The sequence below is a fragment of the Arvicanthis niloticus genome, chromosome 2 (assembly GCF_011762505.2).
Source record: "Arvicanthis niloticus isolate mArvNil1 chromosome 2, mArvNil1.pat.X, whole genome shotgun sequence".
Lineage (NCBI taxonomy): Eukaryota > Metazoa > Chordata > Mammalia > Rodentia > Muridae > Arvicanthis > Arvicanthis niloticus.
In genome coordinates this window covers 41148832-41172164 of record NC_047659.1, presented here as the reverse complement: position 1 = coordinate 41172164, position 23333 = coordinate 41148832, and the positions used below count along the sequence as shown (strand labels likewise).

The 23333-nt window shown below is 39.9% G+C and overlaps 1 protein-coding gene across 3 annotated transcripts in view; it reads left to right on the top strand.

Moving 5' to 3' along the window:
• Nucleotides 1–23061, top strand: part of Slc38a11 (solute carrier family 38 member 11) — a 48847-nt gene extending 25786 nt beyond the window's left edge. For all 3 annotated transcript variants that reach the window (XM_034495939.2, XM_076928831.1, XM_076928830.1), the window contains 5 exons: nucleotides 25–95; nucleotides 1060–1221; nucleotides 5512–5624; nucleotides 9338–9469; nucleotides 19003–23061. In XM_034495939.2, the coding sequence (XP_034351830.1) occupies nucleotides 25–95; nucleotides 1060–1221; nucleotides 5512–5624; nucleotides 9338–9469; nucleotides 19003–19296 (772 nt within the window). In that variant the 3' untranslated portion in view covers nucleotides 19297–23061. The remainder of the gene's footprint in view (nucleotides 1–24; nucleotides 96–1059; nucleotides 1222–5511; nucleotides 5625–9337; nucleotides 9470–19002) is intronic.
• The last annotated feature ends 272 nt before the right edge of the window (nucleotides 23062–23333 follow it).

The window sequence follows — 23333 nt, the reverse complement described above, 5'->3', positions numbered from 1 at the left end:
TCTAACTAACTGATTTTCTTCTAGACCAAAGACAGACAATGCTTGGGTGTTTGCAAAGCCCAATGCCATCCAGGCTATTGGGGTGATGTCTTTTGGTGAGTATCTAGTTTCAAAAACCTTTCTCAATATGACACATCTGCTCTGGGAAGGTTCTGGTCTATGTATGTCTATAAAGGGTCTTCTATGTTTAGATTCCCCATTGGCAGCATATAATCTAGTTCGTGTTGATATAAAATATAGGCTCAAGCCTTTCTTGTCCATTACTAAAGCTTCTCATTCATTATTAAATTTTGGTTCGAATTGGAGAACAGTGTTTCTATGCTGGACATTCATTACAGGAGTTAGCAATCAGGCACATCTTAGCGAGCCCAAAGAAACCCCCATAACAATGTTAGCAATCAGGCACCTTCCTGGACAGCCCCGAGGGACTTGGCAACAAGTCATATATCATCACTAGCTGCCAACAGGCGAAACAATTCCCATTGTTGTCCCTGTCGAATGTCGTCCTGCGCATGTGTCATGGCTCCAATAAAAAGCCACTTTTTCACAACCCCCAAACCACTTCTTCCTTTCCTCCTCCCAGAGGCAGCCTCTGTGTCCCTGTCGCCCCTCCCTTTAATAACCCCTATACACATGAGACCTGTTTCACGGTGCCCCACACACATGAGACCTGTTTCATGGTGTGATTTTGTCAAACCCACCGCTTAGTTCCACCAATGGTTAGTGTGTTTTCTAACTTGAAAGTCCAGCAAATGTCATGGACTTCTTTAAAGTCTTTGCAGAAAGGATTTAAAATTTGGTTAGATATCTATGTCCCCTATGTCCCAGCTGCCAAATAAAGTGAGGTACAGATTTTCCTGAAGATAGGAAGGGAAAGAGGAAAAACACGGGAGAGTTGTCGGACAGGTCTGGTTTATGTTGAGAGTTACGTTCTGACTTACTTAGTGCTGTAAATTAAGATATTTGATATTCTAAGGCAGTATCCGTCTCTCACCTTTTCAAAGTAAAAAACACAATCCTGTTCTTTCCCTAGTAATGAGGTTTTCTTTTGTGTTACAGCGTTCATTTGCCACCATAACTGCTTCCTAGTCTATGGTTCTCTCGAAGAGCCCACAGTAGCAAAGTGGCGCCGGATCATCCACACATCCATCTTGGTTTCTGTATTCATCTGTGTGCTCTTTGCTACGAGCGGGTACTTCACTTTTACTGGCTTCACTCAAGGTAACAGGAGAGATGAAAGCACCGCCCATCCTGGTGCACATGCGCACTGGTACCAGTATATCAGTCTATAGTGTTCTGCTTATTTCTGGAAAAGTTTTCCCAGGGGTTATCCTACACCAGCCCTCTTCCACCCACTCTCTGCCCTCTCCTCCTGCCTGTCTATCGTCTGCTTCACAGTTTCTCTCTTCTTAACCTCTCAGATTCAGTTCTGTGATTCATAGTCTCTGTTCCCAAGTGTGTTTGTTTGCTTGTGTCCAGACGTGAACTCTGGCTCCTCTCTCCACTGCTCCCCTGTACTTTTCCTTTCCTGGGTACTAATAGCCTCCCAAAGTTGAAGCTGATAACCTTTCTGCTTCTGGTCTCTTTGAACCATTCTGAGTCAGTTGGCTGTACTGAAATGCCTTCCACTTGAGAAAAGAATGACTATACAGTTACAGCTTTTCTTTTTCTGTGCTAATATTTGTGTTGTTGTTTTCTTCCTCAGGCCTTTCTAATCCCCCGCCCCACCCAGAGATTGGGGTCCTGCTTTTCTGTGACAAATACTCTGGGTGATTGCCCCACTCTCCTTGAAGCCCAGGCCTGTAGGACTATTCTGCTTAACTGTCTCATTCTAGACTAAATTACAAACATCGTCTTTCCTTATAAAGCCAGCCCTATCCCTCCCTGCCTTCAAAGTGACTTCTCTTTTCCTGTATCTCTTGGTCCCAGTAACTAAGTGGTCCTCTTTTTACTGCTTTAGTGCTTTCATCCAGTCATTAAAGGTTTAGTACTCAGGGTAGCCTGTCAGCGGCTGAGTGTCATGATCCATACATTCCGCAGCTTTTGCAGGTCTAGTATCTCACTTGACCTTCCCACAGACCTTTGAATGTAAGTGGAATAACTAGTTCTACTTCCTGCTTACACAGAAATAGAAGTAACTTGCCCCAGCTGGCTGGTGAGCAACCAGTATGCATGTCTACTGATGTTCAAGTTCAGATATTCTCCCTGCCCCTTCTCTGTCTGCCTCCCAAGTTTTGATCAGCACGGAGCCTCTAATAGTCTTAGTGTCCAGCATCTCTTGACTCAGTTTCCTGTGACACTATGGTTCTCTTGGGATCCCTGGATCTGAATAGATGTCATAGGTCACCCTGATTATATACATACATTTCTCAGAAAATAAGTAAGATTTTAAAAACCTGAATCATTAATGTGATACCAATAAAACAATATATATACTATATATACACACATATAGATAAATGTACATATATACACACATACATATATACATACACACACACACGTGTGTGTGTTTGTGTGTGTGTGTGTGTGTTTGTGTGTGTGTGTGTGTGTGTTCTACCTGCTCCAGTATAGTACAGTTAAAAGCAACCTTGAAAATCTTGGTAAGAACTGCTTCAAACACTACCACGTATCAGTCAGAATTACTACATAGTATGCCAAGTTGGATGGCCTAAGGGCTCCTGCATTTATGGTAACCTTGATTTGTAAATGTCTCTCTGTTTTTGCTAGTGACATCTTCATAATGTTTTTAGCATGACAGCTGTATGTGGTCACTAACATCTGCAATCCCAATATAACACAGGGGAAGCTAAGGCTGGGGGTGTGTAGCCTGTGCTATATAGTAGTACTCTGTCCTTTAAAGAAAAGTGTGACAGGGGCTCTTTAAGCTGAGTGTGGCCACATGTGCATGCACTTATTCTTGAGCATGAAGAAGAGATAGTAAGATCACTTGGGATTCCTGACTGCCAGCATAGCTTCAGGAAGAAATCCTATCTCAAAAATAATAAGGCAGAACATGATTTTCAGCATACCTGGTATTCTCTGGCTTCCACAGTCCATGTGTGCGTGTACACACACACACACCATACACACACACACACACACACACACACACACACACACGTGCATATTACTATATGTATTCATATACACACACACATACACTCTCTGTCTTTCAGACCCATCTCCATATAAAAAAGCTGACCAGTCTTTGATGTCATTGTTTTTGCCCTTGGTTTTTTTGTTTGTTTGTTTTTGTTTTTGTTGTTTTGTTCTTCACTTTAATTCCCTGAAACACAAGGAAGATTCAGGCTGGAATCAGCCAACATTGCTTCTTTAGCTCATTTCTCTTTAGGTCAATTGTTGCAGAGGATATTTGATCCCACTGTGAACATCAAGATTGCGTTGTTTACTGGAAAAACTTGATTCTAGTGTGGTGCAGTTCATCCCTTGGCACACACCTTTAATCCCTCTGGCTGGAATACAGACATGCCCTTAGTATATACATTTAATCCCCCAAAATAAAGATAAAGTTAGTTTGTAAAAAGGAAGCATCCATGTTTGAAAGTGATGTCTGATTGAGTGGCAGACATAGTGATAAATCAGAGAAAGATGTGACAGAATAGGATATGCTCAATTCTCACAAGGAGGGAAAGGAAAACTACTTAAGAGAGAGCCATGTTGAAAAGGAGAAAAGGCAGTTTTACTGAGACAGTTGTAAAGAGACAGGTTGCAGAGAAAGAACAAGCCAGACACAAGTGAAAACAGAACAAATCAGAGAATGAGAATGAGTCGAAAGATGAGAATTATTTGACAAAGTTAGTATGAGGCCAAGTAGAGAAATTCAAGAGAAACCAAGAGAACCCAGATTGAATCAGTCAGCTTGAAGAGGAGTTTTGAGCCAGAACAACTGAGTTGAATCAGCCAGCCAGAGATGAGAAAGAACTAGAAAGGGTGAGCTTATTCAGAAGCAAGTCTCAGAGGCTGAAAACATTCTAGCCCTAGGCAAGATTGTACAGAGGCTAGATGCTTCCAGGACTAGGCCTAGGTTAGCAGACGGAGGCAGTAAGCCTTAGAGACAACAATTACATCTGGCAAATAAAACATACTTTTACAGTTGATCTGGTCTTGTTTGTATAAAATACTCCACTGTTTATCAGGTAAATTTAAGCCAGTAAGGCCGTGGGAAGTCTAGAGTCCTGTTGTTATTCCCTGGGACTTCAGAGAAGATGCAGGGCCTAGTTATTAGTGGTTAGCGATGGGAACCTCTGTCCCTGAGTTTCTCACAGTGTTGACCCCCTCAATCAACACTGAAGCTATTTTTCGTCACTACTGCTTTGTGCTGTCATCTTCTTGTGCCCAGAAGGGGCAGCAGAAAGGTAAGACACATCTGGTGCCATTGGTGAGGGAAAGAACATGGCCACTCAAAGTGTGTCTTAAAAAGAGGGTATGCAAGTAGGTTACCTCCTCACTCTTTAATAAAAACAAGCTCTTCTGAAACGGTGTTGTAAAATGTATGGCTTCCGTCTAATTTTCTAATTGGTTTAATTCAAAAAAGGCAACTGCTGTGTTGTACACTTAACCGTGTTATGGTGAGGAAATAAAGAGGCCCGAAGGCTGTGTTCAGCAAGTATGTGCTGGCATATGATCTGAGAATAGAGCCCTGTGTTTCTTCATAGACTTCTAAAAACAAACGGAATCTCAATAAGAACTAGCATAAGATATATACGGTTTATTACTTGGTTTGAAAAGAAAGTTAGTGTTCATTCCTGGAATTGCCCCCTTTTTCAATTTCGAACCAATGAAATATGCATTTACATTCGGGTTTATCAAATGTCCTGGAAGAGAGTGTATCTTTGGAATTCCTTGGTGTGGTCCTGGGTTTGTGATCAGGACCTGCATACCTCAAGCACAGGAAACTCAGCTCTCTACATGCCCTCCTTCTCCTCTTCCTTGTGGGGCTGTCCTCAAGCTAAAGATAGCATTTCAAAGAGAAATTTGTTTATTTTAATAGACATTTGTTAAAAATAATACAGTCACCAGAAACAAAGACCAGAAGCCATTTATAAAGGCTAACGCATAAGAATTTAGGGAGTTGATTCTGTTATTAAAAGAAAGAGAAAAAAAAAAACAATGGACAAAGTATTTTTTTTCAAAAGTTGGCACAACTTTAAGGCAAGTGCACTAAAAACAAATAAGAACTCTACCAGTGACAAGTTTCTCTTCAAGTGGAACATACACTAGCAGTGTATAATACCAGTAAATAAACCTAGGATTACTGAAGGCAGTATGTTATACTTAGACCTGGTAAACTATGTTTTTAATTATATGAAATGAAATATATATGTGTGTGTGTGTGTGTGTGTGTGTGTGTGTGTGTGTGCTACCTTAAACCTATATATGTATATGTACACGTATATGATGTATATGTGTATGATATGCTACCACTTTTATACAAAGAAATTTATCCCCAATACCTTGCAAATAAATATATTTTCTCTTGTTCTCCAGGAGACTTGTTTGAAAATTACTGCAGAAGTGATGACCTGGTGACCTTTGGGAGGTTTTGTTACGGCATCACTGTCATTTTGACTTACCCGATTGAATGCTTTGTGACCAGAGAGGTAAGCTTAGGTTCTGCTGCATTTTGAAAGGCACAGATAATTCAATATGCAAATTCAAAACACATAATGACAGGGGATAGATTCATACAGCCTTCTCTTTAAGCTATTAAGTATCAGAATCTACAGATAAATATCCTTAGGTTCCAAAGAAACCTGGGACAAATGGCCCAACTGAGGTGCCCATTAACATAGTAAAGCAGACACAGTCTGCCAGACTATCTCAGTAGTTTTCACAGAATCGGGGCTCCTCTGTGCACTTCTCCCCTCCACCCTTCTCACCCTAACCCCCTACCCTAAATCTCTCTAGACCCTGAGCTTCACTCCCCCCACCTCACGCCCAACCCTACCCCCACCCTTTATGAGTCTTATACAATTCAGCCTTTTTAGTCACTTACTCTCTTGGTCTCTTGTTTTTGGTTCCTCTCTTGGTCTGCTTGCCCTCTCTCCTCTTCTCTCTCTCTTCTTCTTCTTCTCTTGCTTTCTCACCTTTGTCTCTCTTCTCATGGCCCGGTTCAGTCTACTAGCCATGTTTAATGTTCTTCTTTCTCTCCATGCTCTGGACTCTTGAAGATGCTTCTGGCTGTTTTTTCTACCTTATAGCTACAATAAAAATGTTCCCCTCGACCATACCTACGAGTGGTCATGATCTCATTTTCATTCAAACGTATATTCAAATATTTACAGAATAAAATGTTTCACATGTTGTAACTATAAATTATGCTCCAGGGTTCAGTGTTATTATATAATATACCACTTCTTTCCCAAGTGAGTAGCAGCCTTTAGGAAAGCCAAATCAAAGTAGACGCTTTTAGTTTTAAAGAAATGTCAAAAAATAAATTAAGGATGAAAGTTCAAAGACGTTGTTTCCAAAATTATATTTTTGCCAAGATATTGCATAAGTTATTGTTTATTTACCATAGGCCAAATTAATTGGTTTTATTTTATATTTAATGTAATAATATGTATTTATATAATATAGTATCATATATTATATATGTATATATTGTATATAATATAAATAATATACTTATATATTTAAAATATTATAGTCCATGAGGAATCAAACTTCAACTTAAAACAAAAGGTCTACAGATTTATTTTGATATCTATAGTTATATAAATGTTTTAGGTTCATTTTACATAGTTACAAATACAGTTAGTTATATAGATGGAAGAGAATCTATTCTTGTGTAAAACTGGGTAACATGGCTTGTTAGGAATCTCTTCTGCTGTTGGCTAGATATCCAGTGAGCTGAGTAGCAGCACCCACCATTCTGGCTCACAGAGCTTCTTTCAGAGTCACTGTAAAAAGGGCTTAGTCAGGATCTATTCCTACACTGTTTACACAGTGCCCTGTGTGAATGAACGTAGTGTATGAAGTGAACCACCAACAGAGCCTTAAATTCCCTTTCTAATCTGCAGGCTTCTCAAGGCTGCTGGTTTGTCACTATAGGCCAGTTCTGGCAATGAGAGGCAGTACTCTGAGATGACATGAGCACAATGAGAGGAACATGGCAGGGGATGTTCAGTACTGTGAATTCTTTCCAGTCACACCCAGGTTCAAGGATGGCATAACCCAAGGCTAGTGCTCTTCCTTCACAGAAGAGAGGAGTGAACCAAGGCTTACTTTCTGTGGGATATTAAACTTCAAGATTCTTCTAAAGCTTTGCTAGCTCTTATCAGCATCTGCCTAGTACTTCAGGTTCAGATCGGATCTCCAGATTAACATGAGCAGATGGTGCAGGCTTAGATGGCTTCTGGTCAAGGGTATGTGGATGGTTTGAGCCACTTCTCCTGCAGCTTCCTTTCCTTTATGGGGAAAGGAGTTTCTATTTTAGTTGCCATGTCAGGAAAGCAGAATGATATTTGCCATGGTAGCATATACCATGCAGGATGCTATATGAATCTCACTAGTTGTTGGTGCTGTCTACACACACACACACACACACACACACACACGAAGAGAGAGAGAGAGAGAGAGAGAGAGAGAGAGAGAGAGAGAGAGAGAGAGAACTATTTACATAGAAATAAACACAACTATTTCTCTTCATAGGGAAAAATAACCAGACACATCTAAAGAGGATAAAAAAGACTATCTGCCCTTATATATACCCTCCGCTATCATGCCTAAGTGGTTATTTCAGCCTCATAATCTCATTTTTATAGATGTATAGAAGAGTTGTGTTTAAAGAAGATAAATTTGGGGAAATATCAAACTCATATCATCTATAGTTATTAGCGTCACTATCATGTCTCTACCAGCAGCGTTGGAGCAGTTGATCTGTGGGGATATCATCTATATGGGTGATTCTTCAACACATGTCATCTTCATGGTACCCAGCACCTGGCTGTCTCTTCCCAAATGACAATTCTTGTTTCTCTGGGATTTGCACATGGTCACCACTCTGTTCAGATTCTTCTTTCCATCCTCTGTAGATAATGTCTTCATTTTTTTTCTCCTTTGCTTTTCTGTACACTGTGGTCTCACTTTGTAATTCTACTCTAAATTTTATCCCCTCCTCAAGCTCAGGTCACTCCCATTTCAGCAATGGCATAAAGAGGAGTACTTTAAGGGAGACTGTCATGTTTGTGTTCCATGGTTCTAAAAACCTGCCTATGTATAAGACATAGGAATGAAAAAACACAGACACACATGCAGAAAAGTTGAAGTTGGGTGGGGGAGGTGCTTGGAAGGCACCTACTATAATTAGCCTAGAAACTAATGTGTTTATTATATACAGGGTAAGAAGAAGGTGTTAGCTAGTCTTGGGGGAGGTCTCAGGCTGTAAACATCTGGGAGGAGGAACCTGAGACAGAGTACACTTTCTGTGAACAATTGCACATGGACACTGAGAAGGCTTGGCCAATCCCATTGTTCTGAGACATAGGGGTCCTTGACATGGCTGTGCTCATGTCAATATTACACATTCACTGGGGTCTTAATCTATTCCCTACATGTTCATTCAGGAATTACTCTACTCCCCCACACTGGACCATTCTAGACAACTGGAGAGCCTTCTAAAGTATATTTAGTCTTTTTCATTCTGCCACAAACTATTCTTTATTTGTTTCTTTATAAAAGTTATAGGTCTTCTTTTGGAATGTCAATTCTTGAGAACAGTAATCATACCTTAGACATCTTCTTATTATAAATTTATCAGAGTGTGATACATCCAACAGGTGACTAGAGATTAGCTTCCTTGTCTGTGTGTTCATAGAAAATAGTAATGAAGTCGTTTTAGTTTGCCTTTCTTCTTTGTAGGTTTTTATTTGTATAGCATTGATTTCCTATTAATAAAGGATAGTACACATCCAGTATCATAAAAAGAGTAAATCCCAACACCTTCCTTAGAGGTCATTAAATAATCAATTAGTATTTGTAGTTTGTTTTAGTAGTAACCCTACCAGATCAAGAAGGATAAGTCAACAATCCAAGAGCTTTCATCTTAAAAAATATATAACACTGGTGTGCCATGCTCTGGGTCTACAGCACAAGACACCAACTGAAAAGAGCATAGTTAACAATACTTACTATTGCTATGTATGTGAATATGTGAATACTTTGGAAAGATAGAAATGTCCCCAGTGACCTAAAGTTTGTCAAATTGCCTCACTGATAGTGTTTGACACAGTCGTGGTGCTATTGTGAAAGGGTCACAGTGATTCCAGTAAACCTCAGGAGCATCTCTTAATCTGATCTGTTTCTTTGCCAGGTAATTGCCAATGTGTTCTTTGGTGGGACTCTTCCATCAGTGTTCCACACCATCTTAACAGTGGTTATCATTACTGCAGCCACGCTGGTATCACTGCTGATTGATTGCCTTGGAATAGTTTTAGAACTCAATGTAAGTACATGAAAGGATTTGCTCTCTGCTTTCTTAAAATTTGTCCATTTAACACAAAATGTGCTTTCCTTTTTTTTTTTTTAAAGTATCACTTTCTGACGTATAATGAAAATCTGTTCACAACAAAATAATAAATACTGGTAATGATGATACTCTGCTGTTTGTGGACACATATAGTTTGAGGCAGAGCTTCCATGGTTACAAGTCTTGTTCCTGTACTATAAAGGTATTTCTCAAGTTGACTAAACCCTTCACTGGATGTGGAATTTAAATATCTAGTGGACTTTTTGGAGTTATAGAAGGAAGAAAATTTTATCCCAATCACATAATCATTTTGAATGACCCAAATTTCTTTTTCTTTAAATATTTTTTTCTCTCCCTAGACTTTTGATATCTCTCATACAGCTCAGATGTAGGTCTCTATTGTGACCTGTCTGAATTGATCCATTTCGTTCAAAGCAATTGAAGATGCTGTTGTCCTATAACCCAGCCCTCACCTTTATGGAGTCTTATTTCCAATGCACTTCTCCAAAGGCTCCCTTAGCTGCTAGATTTATTTTTAGCCTGTAACTATGCCGGATCGGTTTTTCCTCTTGTTCTTTGCCTTAGCTGTTTTTCCATTTGAACCTTCTCCTGCAGTGATTATTTTTCTATGTCTGTCTAAATCCTACAGAGACTATTGCCAAGTGCGACTTCTAACTCATTTATTCGTTGACCGTATAGCAATTGAGCAATGCTCTGTATTACACAACAGAAATCCAGTGACAGAAGGAAATTGGAAAAAAAATCTAACCTTTCTCACCAACATGAAAGTTTAGCTGCTGTGTAGATGATGAAGAACACACACACACAAACACACACACACACACACACACACACACACAAAATTAACACACTTTGACAGATTCCATTGGGAACATAGAGGGACAGAGGAGCACATCAAGAATGATTTCATTCTACTTTGTTAAGCTAGGATGATGGTGTTCTTTGATGAGACAGCAATGAATGAAAGCCACTACTGCAAGGTCCTTATTCTTCCCTTACACTAGCCTTACAGGATTTCTAATCAGAAGAAAGCCAGTTGGCATTTCCTGGTCCTGTGCCACAGGGACGACAGTTGCACAGGAGAGACTGCAGCTCATCATACACCCTGGCTTTGAGAATTGTGGAATAACTGAAGGTTTATCCTTCATGCTCATATCCCTATGCTGCCCCAATGCCAATGTGACTACAAGTTCCAGATGAAAGGAGGAAAATAGTCTGTTGAGGAGCAAATAATTTGGACTTCTCTTATATCAGATAACATGGAAAGGGAGGCTCTCCATCCTCCCCAAGCCCCAGACACTAGTAACACTAGGGGAGTTTCCATTACATCAGCAACAGGAAAAAGCCTTCCTTTGGTATGTGGATGCAACCCTGTAGTCCCAGCTAGTTAGTTTCTCAGAAGGCTAAGCAAGAGGACCACTTGAACTCAGTCTGAGCAGTGTAGTAGGACCTCATCTTTAAAACAAATGGCAGGAACGAAATCATACAGTAATCTTAATTCCTACAAATGGTTTCCTATTAACCTAATGAAATAACTTTTTTATAAGATCTTAAAACACATAATATTTGAACTGTTCATGAATTATCATTAATTACTTACCAAACTGTAAGCTCTTTGAAGATAATCATATTTAATTACTTTCATAATAGTCTACCACACTGGGTATGTGTTGAGAACATTGGGCTCAAATTATTGTATAAGTCATTATGTATTATGACCATTTAGGACCCATTTATATAAATATTCATAGAGAATAGAAGCCACTAGAATAGAAGAAGCAGGAAATTAAGGAAATTAAGGAAAATATGTATATCTATCACATATTATACCACACACATATGTATTTATACACACACACACACATATATATATATATATATATATATATATATATATACATATATATATATCTCACAGTGCTATAGGTAGCGTTAACATTTCAACTATAGTGTGGAGATGTCCAAATAATGTCCAAAATAATGAGCTCTTATAAAGTGACTTTTCTGTTGCTATGATAAAATATTCTGACAAAGCAACTTTGTCCTTTTGGCTCACAGTTCACCATGACTGTGAAGCCGCAGCAGCAGGAGGATGAGGCCAACCTGGCCTTCAGGAAGCAGATTGATTATATTCATCTATACATACAGGAAAGAGAGAGTGGAGGAGGGAAGGAGGGAGGGACAGAGGGAGAAAAGGAGAGAGGGAGAACAGGAAATGGGTCCAGGGCTATAAAACCCCAAATCCTACCCCCAGTGATGTATTTTCTCCAGCAAGGACTCATCTCCTCATCTCATAAAGGACTCATGACTTTCCTAAACAGCATCATTAACTGGGGACCAAGTGTTCAAATACATGGGCCTAATTCTCATTCAAGCTGCAATACTACCATCCCAGTCTTTTGTTGTTGTTTGATCTTCCTGGGTTTAGGACTTACTTGATTTGAGTTCCCAACGTTTTGGTTTTTGGTTTTTGTTTTTTTGTCTTTTTTTTACTTTTTAAAGAAGTTTTCAATTTATTTACTCACTATGCATGCATGGTGTGTGTGTGTGTGCGTGTGTGTGTGTGTGTGTGTATGTGTGTGTGTGTGTGTGTGTGTGTGTAAGAGAGAGAGAGAAACTGAGAGACAGTGAGCAAGAAGAGAGCAGGCAGGCACATGTCTGCCACTGTATACATACGTAAGGGTCATTGGACAGTCTTTTGGGAGTTGGTTATCTCCTGCCACCATGGATTTTGGGGATTGAACTCAGGCTGTCAGATAGGAGCTGTAAACACTTTTACCCACTGAGCCATATTGCCAGGTGATCATTTTTGTTTTTAAATTTTTATTTATTTTATGTGTAATAACTGGTTTGCCTGCATTTATGTAAGTGGATGCATGTCTGGTACCCTCAGAGGCAAGATGGGGGTGGGGCACCAAATCTTCTGAAAATAGAGATGGAGACCTCTGTAAACTATCATGTCGGTGCTTGGAATTGAACCTGGGCCCTCTGCAAGAGCAGCAAGTGCTCTTCCCACTACAGCATCTCTGCGGCCCCAGCAGATAGTCATTCTATCTGAAACATCAAGCTTCAGGTTCAATCAAGAGTCTCTGTCTCAAAGGAACAAGGTAGAGATTGATACAACAGGAAACTCAACGTCTTCTTCTGACCTCCACATGCATGAACACATGGACATGCATATGAATACATAACATTCATTGCGCATACAAAATTTGGGGATATAGTTCAGGGATTGGTTGCTTCTCTCATTTATTCAAGGGTCTGGATCCTATGCACAGCACAGAAAAAAAATGATGGGTGGGGGAATTAAGAGAGGGAGAGATTAAATTTATCTTTAAATAAGCTTAAGAATAATGCATGCTACATATGAAGTGATTTTGAATGGACTGAAATAAACACCAGGCTGTAAGGAAATTGGGAGTAAAGATTTTTGTGTTCATTTTTTGTTCATAGTTTTCATATGAATTAATAGGATTTCTGTGACTGGATGTAAATGACTAGAGCCTTGCCAGGTCACTAACTGTAGTGTTTTAGAAACCCTTCTCTTTTGTGGCTTTTTAGATATCACAATTACCCACAGAGATGAGATAAGTGTTAGAATCAGAATGCGCATAATCAGAAAAATACTGTTATTGGAAAAAAATGAATAAATACAAAGTAACATATTTGTGTTACTTCGTAAACTCTAAAGCCCATTTAGAATGTCACCTTTGTTTCATTGTTTTCATAGCAGACAACAGCAATGAAATAGTCTCAAAGCAGAGACAGTCTCAATTTTAAAGAATCCATTTTAGAGGGAAAGAAGTCCTTGACCTGTTCTGTTGCAACACTCCATCCTGCATCTTGGCTGGATGTTGCTGTTAGAAGAAAGAATATATTTGCTGTAATTGGGTCCTATGGGTTTCTACTTGCAGTACAAAGAAGGAAAACAGACAAGAAAAAAAAGAAAGAAAGAAAGAAAGAAAGAAAGAAAGAAAGAAAGAAAGAAAGAAAGAAAGAAAGAAAGAAAAGAAAAGAAAAGAAAGAAAAAGAAACAGCGGGTGCTTTGGCCACAGGAACCAGCCCCCAAAGCACTAGGTACTGCTTACTTGGCAGAAGAAAGCAGCCGGTGAGAACCCAGACAGAGAAACATAATCACCAGGTGAAAAAAACAGAGTCCAAGTTGGCATACTTCCTAGGATGAAGCTTTTTATTTTATTTTTCTAAGATATAAATTCCATGAATATCAGTTGATTATTAAGAAGAAATTTAAAAGATAGATAATTTTCTATCTTTTTTTTTTTCATTTCTGCTTTTAAATATCCGCAGCAGTGGAGGAGGAGGAAGGCAGAGGAAGAGATAAGAGAAGCTCTAGGGGACCGGGGAGATCCGGAAGTGCTCCTCAGCAGAGCCAAAGGAACCAAGAACAAGGCAAATATGGACTCTGCAGGAGGGGCTGGAGCCTGCAGGGCGTAGCCCCAAGGGTCGTTGAGTATGCTCTGGAGGCTGAAGGGGAGGCTTGCTAGGTAGGCAAGGACCAACAACAAGGAGAAAGGGGTTTCAGAGAAAGTCTCATCTTTAGATCACCAGCTATCATCTCATATACCTCCAGCCTGGTTTTTCTCTCTAAGGAGCAAAGATCCTGTCCTTCTGTCCTGAGGCCCTTTCTGCCCACTAGAGAGGAGCAGCTGGCAGGCTGGACCCTGCAGGGCCTTTGATAATCTCAGAAGCTGTGTCTTCATACCTAGAGAAACCACATACCTCGCTGTCTCAAGGGGTAAAAGCAGGCACAAAGGCAGGGACTATCAGAAGTGGGTCACACTTGTCACTCTTGTCACTCCTTAGGGCCTGGGTAGCCTTCCTCAGTGCACTCACCTAGATAGGACTGATGCATAGGACTAGAGAGACTATGTCTGCAAATCCTGGCACCTGAAGCCTATGCCAGTGGAGCCAGCCTGAAAGGCTGATTCTCCTACCTGGGCAGCAGCAGCAAGGGGTCTGGTGAGATCCCTTTCTCCTCCCCATTAGTGGCTCTGATCATTTCTATAATACTTTCCATAACTTAACTCAAAGTATTTCTTGACAGTTCACAGTCCATTTCATTTTTTAGTTTAAAAAAATAATTTTTATTTGCTATGTGCCTTTCATAAATACTTGGGTCTGTTCAAGTGCTAGATGACAAAACAACCTGTCTATATATTTCTCTTTTTTTGTACTGGGACCAGTAGGTACAAAGTCCAACAGTCCTCTGAGGGAGGAAGTGAGAATGAAAGAGAAAAAAAAAAAGATGCAAGAGACAGCACTAGGAGGGGTGCTGGTCATTACCATACGAGCCCCGAGTGTGTTTCTCATAGTCTTCTTAAACTACAGTACTGTGGGAAGCAAAGCCCCAAGCTAACAGAAACAATTTTGCTGAAATATTCACAAGACATTTGTTCTCACCCGGAAATCCCCCTATTCCTTCCAACAAGGTCAATAGAATCTTGAGCCTCAGGTGCACCTCCTCTTATTGTTCCATTCCTCAGCAGGCCAGGAAATTTGCCAACAGACCCTGACCTCTGCCTTGACTCTGCCTGGCAAGCAGTCTCTCTCTCTCTCTCTCTCTCTCTCTCTCTCTCTCTCTCTCTCTCTCTCTCTCTCTCTCTGTCTCTCTCTCTCTCTCTGTCTCTCTCTCTCTGTCTCTCTCTCTCTGTCTCTCTCTGTCTCTCTCTGTCTCTCTCTTTCTCTCTCTCTCTCTCTCTCTCTCTCTCTCTCTCTCTCTCTCTCTCTCTGTGTGTGTGTGTGTGTGTGTGTGTGTGTCCTTCATCAGGTTAGGAATAGTAACAAGTAGATCAACATGCTTACTTGGTATTTATATGACTTTTGGGGATCAGAACTCTGATCACACTTGTATGGCAAGAAGTTTAGTGACTGAGCTATCTCCTCAGCCCTACATATTTTAAATTAGGATTTAAAAGATTTTACATTAGGATTAAGATTGGTACCTCTTAGTATTTTCCTATTCTTGTATCTTTTACTATGGAAATATTTTCTAAGCAGTGTGATTTATACAATTTTTCCTCAAATTTTTAGATACTACCTTGGATAATCTGACTCCACAAAACCATCTATCTATCACTATTTTTTTGGTAAAAACTAAAAAAAAAAAAAAAGGTACACAATTGAAAGCTTTTAGAATGGAGATAGAATTTAGTATGAAACATATAATTTTATTGGACAGTACTGAGGAACTTGTTCTTTAAAAGCTGTTTATGGTATAGTCTATAATTTTACATCACCTAGTTTCAAACTCAATTTGCATTGATTGGTCCTGGAGAATACCTTTAAAAGTAATGTGCAGCTAATGAGATCCTGTTTCAGAAGTGAGTAAGAAAACAAACAAATAAGTAAATAAATAAATAAATAAACAAATAAACAAATAACAGGCATGGTGGCACATGTCTTTAATCCAAGTACTCATTCAGAAAGAAGAGGCAGGCAGATCTCTGTGAGTTAGAGGACAGACTGATCTACATATAAGCCAGCCAGGGCTGAGAACTTGGATTTAAATACATACATACATACATACATACATACATACATACATACATGGAAGATAACCTGAACAACCCCCAAGAAAACAAAAAAATGGATGATGGCAGGTATAACATTCTCAGAAACCTGCAGGTTAAAACCACCATTGATAAACCATTACACACTTAATTAAGATGATACTATCAAGAAACAAGAGGAAACAAATGTTGGCAAAGGTGCATCCTTAGAGGGAATAAAGGTTGTCATCTATTATGGGGGAAGTTCTGGAGGTTCTTGAAGCAATTCAAAAAAATAACTACCATGGTGCCAGCAATCTCTATTTAAGGTTTACTGACTCACTGAGCATCTCACATGCATATCTGCATGGCATGTTCACTGCAGCATTATCTGCATCTGTTAAGATATGAGGAAAACAATGACTTAGTGAAGGAAACAGAGCTCGTATACACAATGGTATATGATTCGGCTTTACAAAGAAGGAACCCCTGTGTCTGCTGCTATGTGCATGAGCATCATGCTAAGTGAAACAAGCTAGACACAGAATGAAAAATAAAAAGCTGCATGATCTTGCTGATTATGTGAATTTATTTTGTAAAGGGAAAGGCAAATAGAGTCAGAGGCTAGAAATGTGCTTACTGGGGGTGAAGGCAGAGAGGAAAAGCAGAGGTATAGGGCAGAAGATGCAGAGTAACAGATGCAGGTCTTAAGTCTAGAGGCTGAACGTATAACAATAAAGACTAACAACACTGTGCTGTATTTGAGAAGTAGGTTAAATAATAGCTGTTCACTTATTATTTTCATATATGTAAAGGTAATTGACTTTTCCTCTAAAATTGTCCCATCAGAGTAACATGCTATCCACATGGGTCCCAGAACACCATGTTATAAGCCTCTAATATACACAATGAGATTTACTTACAGAGAAAACTCTTATGACGTATGAGAAATGTTTGTCAGAAATTTTTAATGTTTTAGTTAACATATAATACTTAACATGGTGGGGAAAATATGCTGCCTAAGACATAGTGAATTTGAACATTGACATTACACATTTGTAAAGTTTCTAGTGAGAATGAGTTCAACTGAAAGGGGAAACCTCTTTCCCTTTGAAGTCAATGTGTGTGTCTGTGTTTTTACAATAAACAACTCTACTACCTGTAATTTTCAATCTGAGTTTCCCCTTAGGTTGGGTTTATCAGCAACCAGCTGGGGAGCATAGCAAGCTACTGTCATTTAGTTCTCCTGTCTAGGGTAATTAATGCATTTAGCTTTACTTGAAAGGAGACTTAGAAATGGGATTTCATGCTAAGCCTGGGGGTAAATTTTTCCTTCTGACACAAACAGGCACTAGTTTCAAACAGACTGAAATGAAGAGAAATGCCAACCCAATTTTCCAATGTTTTCCTCTGTATACAATGACAGAGAAACCTCCCAACATCCCTCTTTGTACACAAATGGCATATAACCCACTCAGATTTGAAAGGCACTGTAGATACACAGGGATTTCTAGATAGTATTAGGAAAGATGGTGTGACTAACTAAGAGGGCTTCAAGTGTGCCAGAAGTCCATCTTGTCATCTGCTCTTAGGCTTGCTGCATATTATATTGGGGTTTTGTTTATGTGTTTGTTTTTCATTTGCAACTATTCCCTGGGAAAGGAAAAACTTAGATGGTCTTTCCTAAATATTTTGTTTCTTTTCTTTGTCTCAACTGAACTTATGAAACTTTTAATATGTGCAACAAAAAATGGTTTTAAAATTGGACTATTTTAAAATTTTTACTTATTACTAGTGTGTGTGTGTGTGTGTGTGTGTGTGTGTGTGTGATATTAAGGTTATTAAGGTGGGAGGTGGCAAAGCACACGTGCCATGGCCTATGTACAGAAAACAGGACAACTTTGAAGGCTCCCTTGGTTCTCACCTTCCATCTTTGTGTTGGTTCCTTACATCTTAGTGTATTTCAGGGTGGCAAGTACCTTTACCAACTGTGCCATTTCCCTCTCCCCTCCAAAACTAAATATTCCTATAGTAGTTTTTTTTTTTTTTTTTCATTTTTTATTGGTTATTTTACTTTTTTTATATTTCAAATGTTATTCTTCTTCCCAGTTTCCCCTCCACGAGTCCCCAACCCCTCCCACTCCCCCTGCCTCTATGAGGGTACTCCTCTACCCGCTCACCCACTCCTGCCTCAGTGCCCTAGCATTCCCCTATTCTGCGTCATCGAGCCTTCACAAGACAAAGGGGCTCCCTCCCAGTGATAAGGCCATCCTCTGCTACATATCCAGCTAGAGCCATGGGTCCCTCCATGTGTACTCTTTAGTTCCTGGGAGCTTTGGTGGGTCTGGTTGGTTGATCTTATTGTTCTTCCTATGGGAGTGTAAACAGCTTCTTTAGTCCTTTCTCTGACTTCTCCATTGGAGACCCTATTGGAGATCCCGTGCTCAGTCCAATGGTTGGCTGGGAGTATCCCCTCTGTATTTGTCAGGCTCTGGCAGAGCCTCTCAGGAGAGAGCCATATCAGGCTCCTGTCAGCAAGCACTTCTTGGCATCCGCAATAGTGTCTGGGTTTGGTATCTGCAGATAGGATGAATTTCTAGGTGGGGCAGTCTCTGGGTGGCCTTTCCTTCAGTCTCTGCTTCACTCTTTGTCCCTGCATTTCCTTTTGATGGGAAGAATTCTGGATTAATATTTTTGAGGTGGATGGGTGACCCCATCCCTCAACTGGGGGCTGTGCCAATCCACTGGATATGGTTCTGTATGGTTCTACATCCCCAAGAGGTTCCCAGGATCTATAATAGTTTTTAAAAACTATAGGCACATGTCTATAATCCTAGTACTTGGGAGGCTGAGGCAGGAGAATTACTGCCAATTTGATGCCAGCCTTGAATACATAGTGAAGCCCTGTCACATAAAAACAGAAAAACATAAAGAAAGCATCTCTCTAACATTCACTTGTGTCTTGTCTTCAACACACAGGGTGTGCTCTGTGCGGCTCCTTTGATTTTTATCATCCCATCAGCCTGCTATCTGAAATTATCGGAAGAACCAAGGACACACTCAGATAAGATAATGGCCTGTGTCATGTTTCCCGTTGGGGCGGTGGTGATGGTAGTAGGGTTTGTGATGGCTATCACAAATCCTCAGGACTGCACCCACGGGCAGGAAATGTTCTACTGTTTTCCTGACAACATCTCCCTCACAAACATCTCCTGGTCTCATCTTCAACTGACAACACAACTTTCCCTTCGGAACCTCAGCATCTTTCAGTGAACTGGCTGCTTTAAACACCATGCACCTGTTTGTCTATTTGTCACAAAACCAAGACTTGCTTGTTCTTACTCTTTATGGCAATATGAAAAAAATTTTTTAAAAAATTGAATATCATAAGTACTTGCTTTCAGCCCTACAGTTATTATTATTATCTTGTATCTGAGCTACTGTATTGTGCTCCCATATAAGTGAGTATAGGTTAGAGCTGGGGATGAGCTTCTTCCAGAAAAACAAAATGTTTAAAGGGTGTATAGAATGGAAGGGAGAGGGAAACGCAACTCTTAGATAGGATAGCCACCCCAACAGCAAAGAGAACATCTCTACTGTAACTTAGATGTAAGCATCTCTTGTTTAGGAGGAAGTGGGTCCCTGGATGAATAAACAACGCCATCCCCAATTATAAAGCACAAATAATAAGCTGGATGGGCAGAGAAAGCTCTGTGTGGGATATCAAATTATCTCTAGGCTTTTGCAGTTATGGGAATTTGATGAACAAGCTATTTTGAAACAGAAAAAAAAATAAACTCGTTCTAAGGCAAAAGGTTTCAATCAGTTTGGGCTATCCTGATGCTAATTATAAGACAATATGAAAAGCAGAGATCATACAGACAGATTTTTACAATATAATAAATGGGCCAACTATCACCCAGGATCTATATAAAACTGTTTGACAGTAATTTCGATCAAGTGGTGAGCTGTAAGTCATCCAACAGCACAGTAGGCCTAGCAACAGTTCTCAGCCTCCTAATGCTGTGACTCTTTAACACAGCTCCTCATGTCGTGGTGACCCTCAACCATAAAATGTTCTTCATTGCTATGTCATCACTGTAATTTTGCTGCTGTTACGAATTGTAATGTAAATATCCGATATGCTGGATATCCAATATGCAGGATATCCAATATACAACTTTTGGGAAAGGGCCGTTCACCCCACGAAGGGGTGGAGACCCACAGGTTCAGAACCTCTGGCCTAAAGAAGGTAGATAGATGACTCAGCATTAGGAGCACTCACTGCTATGTCAGAGGACCAGAATCAATTCCCTATACCTACAGGGTTCTAATACGTGTCTTTAACTACAGTACTAGGAGACTTAAAACCTCTGGCCTCCTGGAACATTTCTGCTGATATGCACATACCCAAACATACACATAATTGAATAGAATACAAATAAATCTTAAGTAAAGAAAGCTCCCATGAATCCCCGGGAATATACATTAACAGGCCCAGTGACTGACAGTAGGTTTCGTTTCAGGAAAGCGTCATCCATGTCACTGAGCTAATACAAGCTCTGTTGACTATATGACTTTCCAATATTTAATTGATAAATTGTTTTACCATCCCACCAAGGGTCATATGTCTAAACCATTATGCCCTTTTAAGAATAAATACATGCTTTTAGAATGGTGCATATTAAAAAACAGTTATGAGAATACTTCCATCCCATGCTAATGAAATGTCAGAGATGTTTGCAGCAGGTTATACATAGATCACTGAAGACTGGGAAGCTCTGGCCCACCACGCACTTATTAGAAAATGTTATCAGGTCCCGAGAGTGAGCAGAGCGCATCAAGGACAATGCAATTTAACACTTGGCAATCTATCGTCTTGTACTTTGGGTATTGTTTCAGACATTTTAATCTTGAATCTGCAGCCAGATGAACAATTCCCTGGTAGGAACCAAATGCATCTTTAATATCTAATAGATATGTGTTTGTTTGTTATTAAACACATGGACAAGAATACCACCTTTGACCCGGTTATCAGGAGCATTATTGCCAACATCTTTCACATTATGATAGGATGGAGTTTAGGGACTCAACGTTGTTTTATAGAAATGCAGAATGACAGAATGGTCAAATAAGACCTAGCCTTCCATCTCCACAAGTCCTGCCTTCACTTGGTAAGTGACCTCTACCAACGTTCTTCTTCCATAATGCTCACAAAGTAACTCACAGGCTGTCATTTAATTGGTTAAGCTGTCATCCCTTTAAACTTGTGAAAAGTCTCCTAAAGGTTAGAGAGGCATTGATGAGAATGGAGTTTGGACACTCCAAAGCACACATCGAGAGCACATTTCCATGAAATATGCATGTATGTGTATGTACACACAGGTAATCTTCCTCTCTTACAGACCATTTTCAGTGGCAGCAGCGAAGATGACAGCCACACAGGTGACAAGCAACACCTCTCACCTCTTTTCTTTCCTATGAGGAGTCTAAGTCTAGGTGAGCCAAGAAATTCCTATTTCTTTGTTAATGTCATACACACACACACACACACACACACACACACACATACACACACTTAAGGTCAAGTATCTTAGACAGGAACAAGCTCCAGGTTTATGTGCTCCAGCCTGCTGAGGGAATAACCCATGGGCCAGGTGTGGAAGCATATGCCTCTAATCCCAGTACTCAGAAGACTTGTAATTAACTACAAGTAGATAGCCTCCATATATACATATTTATACACAGATTTGTGTATATATACACATATATGTATGTATACCTATATGCATATATACGTGTGTGTGTGTGTGTGTGTGTGTGTGTGTGTGTGTGTGTGTGTGTGATGTATATCTGATCAGGAATTGAGACAAGGATTTCAAATTCAAAACCAGCCTAGGCCAAAGAGTAAAGGCTAGCCAACTTAGGCAACTTAGACCCTGTCTCAAAAGAAAGAGTAAAAGAAGGCTTAAGAATATAGTTCCACTATAGCCAAATATGAATAAAACCCAAAGTTCAATACCTAGGATAAAAGAAACAAAGTGTGGTGGTTTGGATATGTGTGGCCCATGGGCATTATTAGGAGGTGTGGCATTGTTGGAGGAAGTGCATCACTGTGAGGGTGGCCTTTGAGATCTTTCTATTAGCTGCCTGCGGATGCCAGTCTCTCTGCTGGATGCAGTTGGATCAAGATGCAAAACAGTCAGCTTATTCTACAACACTATGTCTGCCTAGATGCTGCCATGCTTCCTGCTATGATGTTAATGGACTGAACCTCTGAACCTGTAAGCCAGCCCCAATTAAATGCTGTCCCTTATGCAAGTTGCCTCAGTCATGGTGCCTCTTCACAGCCATGGAACCCTAACAAAGACACAAAAAATTCTTATACTCTGGAGAGGGTATACAGAATTTAGCAGAATAACAGACCAAACATACAGAATGGAGCAGAAACACCATCAGCAGGAGAACACATGACCAGAGTAGAGTTTGACTTAACAATGAAAGCAATGGTTTTCAAACTTTGGAATCTGCCCAAATCACATGGAAGACTTCATTCAACACACAGTAAGGCGTCTCCCCAAGGTTAACTTCTCTGTAGTGGGGTCTGAAGATTCACAGTTTTTAAAAGTGGCCCTGTGATGCCTGGTATTGTTGGTAAAGGACTACATTTTTTATAAGCTTAGTGTTTGGGCAAAGAAAATGCTAGATGAAGACATCTACTTACAGGCTGAGACTGCCAAAGAGAGAATATGTTTAGGAGTTAGGGCAAGATGTAGGGAGGGGCAAGGAATTAAGAACAAAGGGGCCAGAGAGACTATAACCTAGTCAACACAGCTGTAGTGGGGCAGCTGAAAGCCTGGGTCTTAGCCTGCCAGATTCAGGGAACAACTCTGACTTTCATAGCCTTCATTGGAAGACAGAAGAAAATGCACCAGTCTCTCAACAGTATAGAAAGATGTCCAAGGGCTTAAATTTTCAATAGAATGGCCTGCCTCAAATATTTCATAAACTGTATAAGTAAAACATACTAGGAACTGGGAACATTGTTCTTGATGAAATCATGCAGATAAAGAATTAATACTGCTCTCGTTTATAACTATTTTTCCATGAATGCTGGTTTACCTACAATAAAGATTTCCAATAGGCATTTTTATTGTATTATTATTCACTTAGAGCAATGTATAAATGTGCCACTAAAGCAAAACTACACCGGCCAACCAGCACTGGGTTTGGTCTATCCTTCATTCTCAACTGTAGCCTGACTCCAATCTTTACAAAATTATATCCACACACTAGCAAGTCCCCTAATC